Source organism: Notothenia coriiceps, unplaced genomic scaffold (genome assembly GCF_000735185.1).
Source record: "Notothenia coriiceps isolate Sejong01 unplaced genomic scaffold, NC01 NC01_scaffold00034831, whole genome shotgun sequence".
Lineage (NCBI taxonomy): Eukaryota > Metazoa > Chordata > Actinopteri > Perciformes > Nototheniidae > Notothenia > Notothenia coriiceps.
This window is the reverse complement of record NW_011367532.1, coordinates 1-2,982: the sequence shown is the minus strand read 5'-3', so window position 1 is coordinate 2,982 and position 2,982 is coordinate 1. Positions and strand designations below refer to the sequence as shown.

The 2,982-nt window shown below is 35.9% G+C and overlaps 1 protein-coding gene across 1 annotated transcript; it reads left to right on the top strand.

The window, feature by feature from the left end:
* Positions 1-327: 327 nt before the first annotated feature.
* Positions 328-2,674, top strand: LOC104962464 (uncharacterized; the record flags this gene model as incomplete). Its single annotated transcript, XM_010790901.1, has 6 exons — positions 328-361; positions 1,013-1,306; positions 1,567-1,860; positions 2,113-2,178; positions 2,288-2,347; positions 2,588-2,674. Coding segments are annotated over exons 1-6 (835 nt in total), but the record flags the coding sequence as incomplete, so codon positions are not given.
* Positions 2,675-2,982: the final 308 nt, after the last annotated feature.

The window sequence follows — 2,982 nt, the reverse complement described above, 5'->3', positions numbered from 1 at the left end:
GGTCTTATATAAAAGAATATAACTTTTATCACGTGTTGCAATGCTACAGAACTAAAAACAACTCCTTTAGTGAACACTTGCGTATACTTATTTAGGTTTTATATAACCACAGTGCACACACACACACACACACACACACACACACACACACACACACACAGCATGATGTTTGGTATTAGAAATCTAAAAAAACATAATAGGTACTTCAAAAGAAAGTTGAAGCCTGTATGTTAATGTTATTCACGTCTAAAGCTAGCTGTGGCTTTCCTGAGCGCTTTGATAAATTACACTTGAGACTTTCAGACAGTCAGAAACACAAGCTTCATCATGGCTGGACGCTTGCTGTTTGTCATCCTCGTGTGTAAGTTAAACCTCTTATTGATTTATTCATTATTAACTCATTAACTTATGCATACAAGCAAATAATGTTTTTTAATATTGCTAACCCACACGTCACTTGTTTAAAACTGTTTAGAGAGATTTGGTGGTGGCTTGTGAGCAAACAGTTTGTACAGTTTGAAAGCTTCTAAAGGGACTTATATGTAATTACTGTAAATGTTTTAATCTTATATTTAAGATAACTGTTTATATCAAGTGTTCTTGTTGCCTATTTTTCCCTTTGCTGATTGTGGCTCCTACTTGGGAGGAGAAACACTGGCTCAAATTTCACGTTTTTGCTGTTGCTGTTGAAGTCATTCATTTGTTAACATTACCTTGCTCACGTATTCATTCTTTTTTCAACAGATTGCTTTCACATGTATCAAGCACAAGGTCAGTCTCTGATCGGTTGTCTTTAATATCCAGGTTTTTTATGGTTGGATAATGATTTGACATAATCTATTTGATTGTAAAGTATATATTTTTCTCCATCACCTACATTAGATATTGTTGTTCCCCATTAAGAATACTTTCATATCAATTTAATTATTCAGTATTTAAAAGCATTTGGTTTCATTGTCTTATTGAAGCTTTTGAGTGATAACATTTAACATATTTCCCGCACGATTTCCAGATCTTCTTCCACCGACACTGACAGTGAATCCTCCGGTGATCACAGAGACAGACTCAGTCACTCTGCACTGTCAGACTCCACCCTCTGTTTCTGTGTCTCAGTGTTATTTCTACACTTTAAGTGGAGGAACTAGAGTCTTCCCTTGTCTGAAGAATCTGACAGGAACTGAGCTGCTGCAGATGTCACAGCAGAGATCACCTGCTGAGGTTCAAGTTAAATGTTCTTACATTGGAAAGATTGAAGGATCAAATTCTCCGTCTCCACACAGTGACCCGTCCTCCATCACCGTACGCAGTGAGTGACTTTTACTTCCATCCACAGCAATACAAATATTTATTTTAGAGAAAAAGTGTGACTTGTATAAATCTCCTGAGAGTTATTCGTCCTCCATCATCATTCAAAGTGAGTCAACACTATTAATACTCACTATGAGCACAACACTTGTTTAGGTTTTCAATAGGCATTCTCTACCATTATATATAAATGACCAACAGCTATGGTTTAAACAAATTACATATTCAGCTTTTGAACTGAACATATCCTTATATTTCCAGCTCTTCGTCCACCGACACTGACAGTGAATCCCCCGGTGATCGCACAGACAGACTCAGTCACTCTGCACTGTCAGACTCCACCCTCTGTTTCTGTGTCTCAGTGTAATTTCTACACTTTAAGTGGAGGAACTAGAGTCTTCCCTTGTCTGAAGACTCTGACAGGAACTGAGCTGCTGCTGATATCACAGCAGAGATCACCTGCTGAGGTTCAAGTGAAATGTTATTACACTGTAAAACATGGAGGGTCAACTTCTCCATCTCCACACAGTGAGACGTCCTCCATCACCGTACGCAGTGAGTGACTTTTACTCTCATCCACTAATATTTTTATCAGCACAAGAAAATTGGCATGGTCTGATATCTCAGTTGTTAACTTGTTTAATAGGGTTACAAACAGAACCAAATAGAGAAAAACTGAATCAACAATTATACGTTTTTTTGTTAGTTTGATAGATAGATTTCTTACAGTATATTCAATATTTTCCTTTTTTATTTTTTTTACTTTCCAGGGGTGACTTTAGTAAATATTTTTAATTTATTTTGCAGGCCAGACTAAAGGCACACCAGTTGACCCTGTTGGTTCTGTCTCTTCTTCAGTGAAACCAGAGACAGGTTTAATAATTCATCAAATTCTCAATAATTCACGCTGACTGTTTAGAAAATGTTTGAATATTTATCATTTTTTAATTCTCCAATAATGGTATAACTCTCACTTCTGCAGGTAGTTTGACCTCTGCTGTCCCAACTCTTTTGAATCCAGCATCTGGTGATAAAGTTACAGGTATAATTTTTTTTTAAATGAAATAATCAAAATAGCACCATTTGTAACCCAATATTTCCTATAGCACCACCTTTCTAATAAGCTTTTACACTGTTCGCCTGAGAACCGGTAAATCCCAGAGTTACACCATCTAGCAAATTCTTCTTGTGGGGTAAATGTCCTTTATGTTAACACTGTATACAGGTAAATGTAAATCTCTTCTCTCAATAAAGGTTCATCTTAATATTAATCTTAATGCAGGGAAGATGACATTGATGGTTCGAGCAGCTGTGACTGTGGGAGTCATCTTGCTCGGATTGGCACTTCTCCTTACTAAAAGACTGAGTGGTAAGAATAAAAATTATGACCTCGGGAACTTTTTAAAACCCAGCTTTAGATGTAGGAAATATTTCATTTAAACTTTTGAAACCAGCCTTACATGGTACAACACCTTGGGTTCATGTTGAAGAAAAGAAGGAAACAAAAGAAATTTCACATTAATTTCAACACAATTTCAAATGTAAAATAAATTGTTTTCTTTTTTTTCAATTTTCTAGAAAACTGTATTTCCGAAAGGTAAGACTTCATATTTCTCAGTTATTATCAGTTACACTTCAATGAATACCAGTATTTATGTTTGTTTCCATTATGTCTCT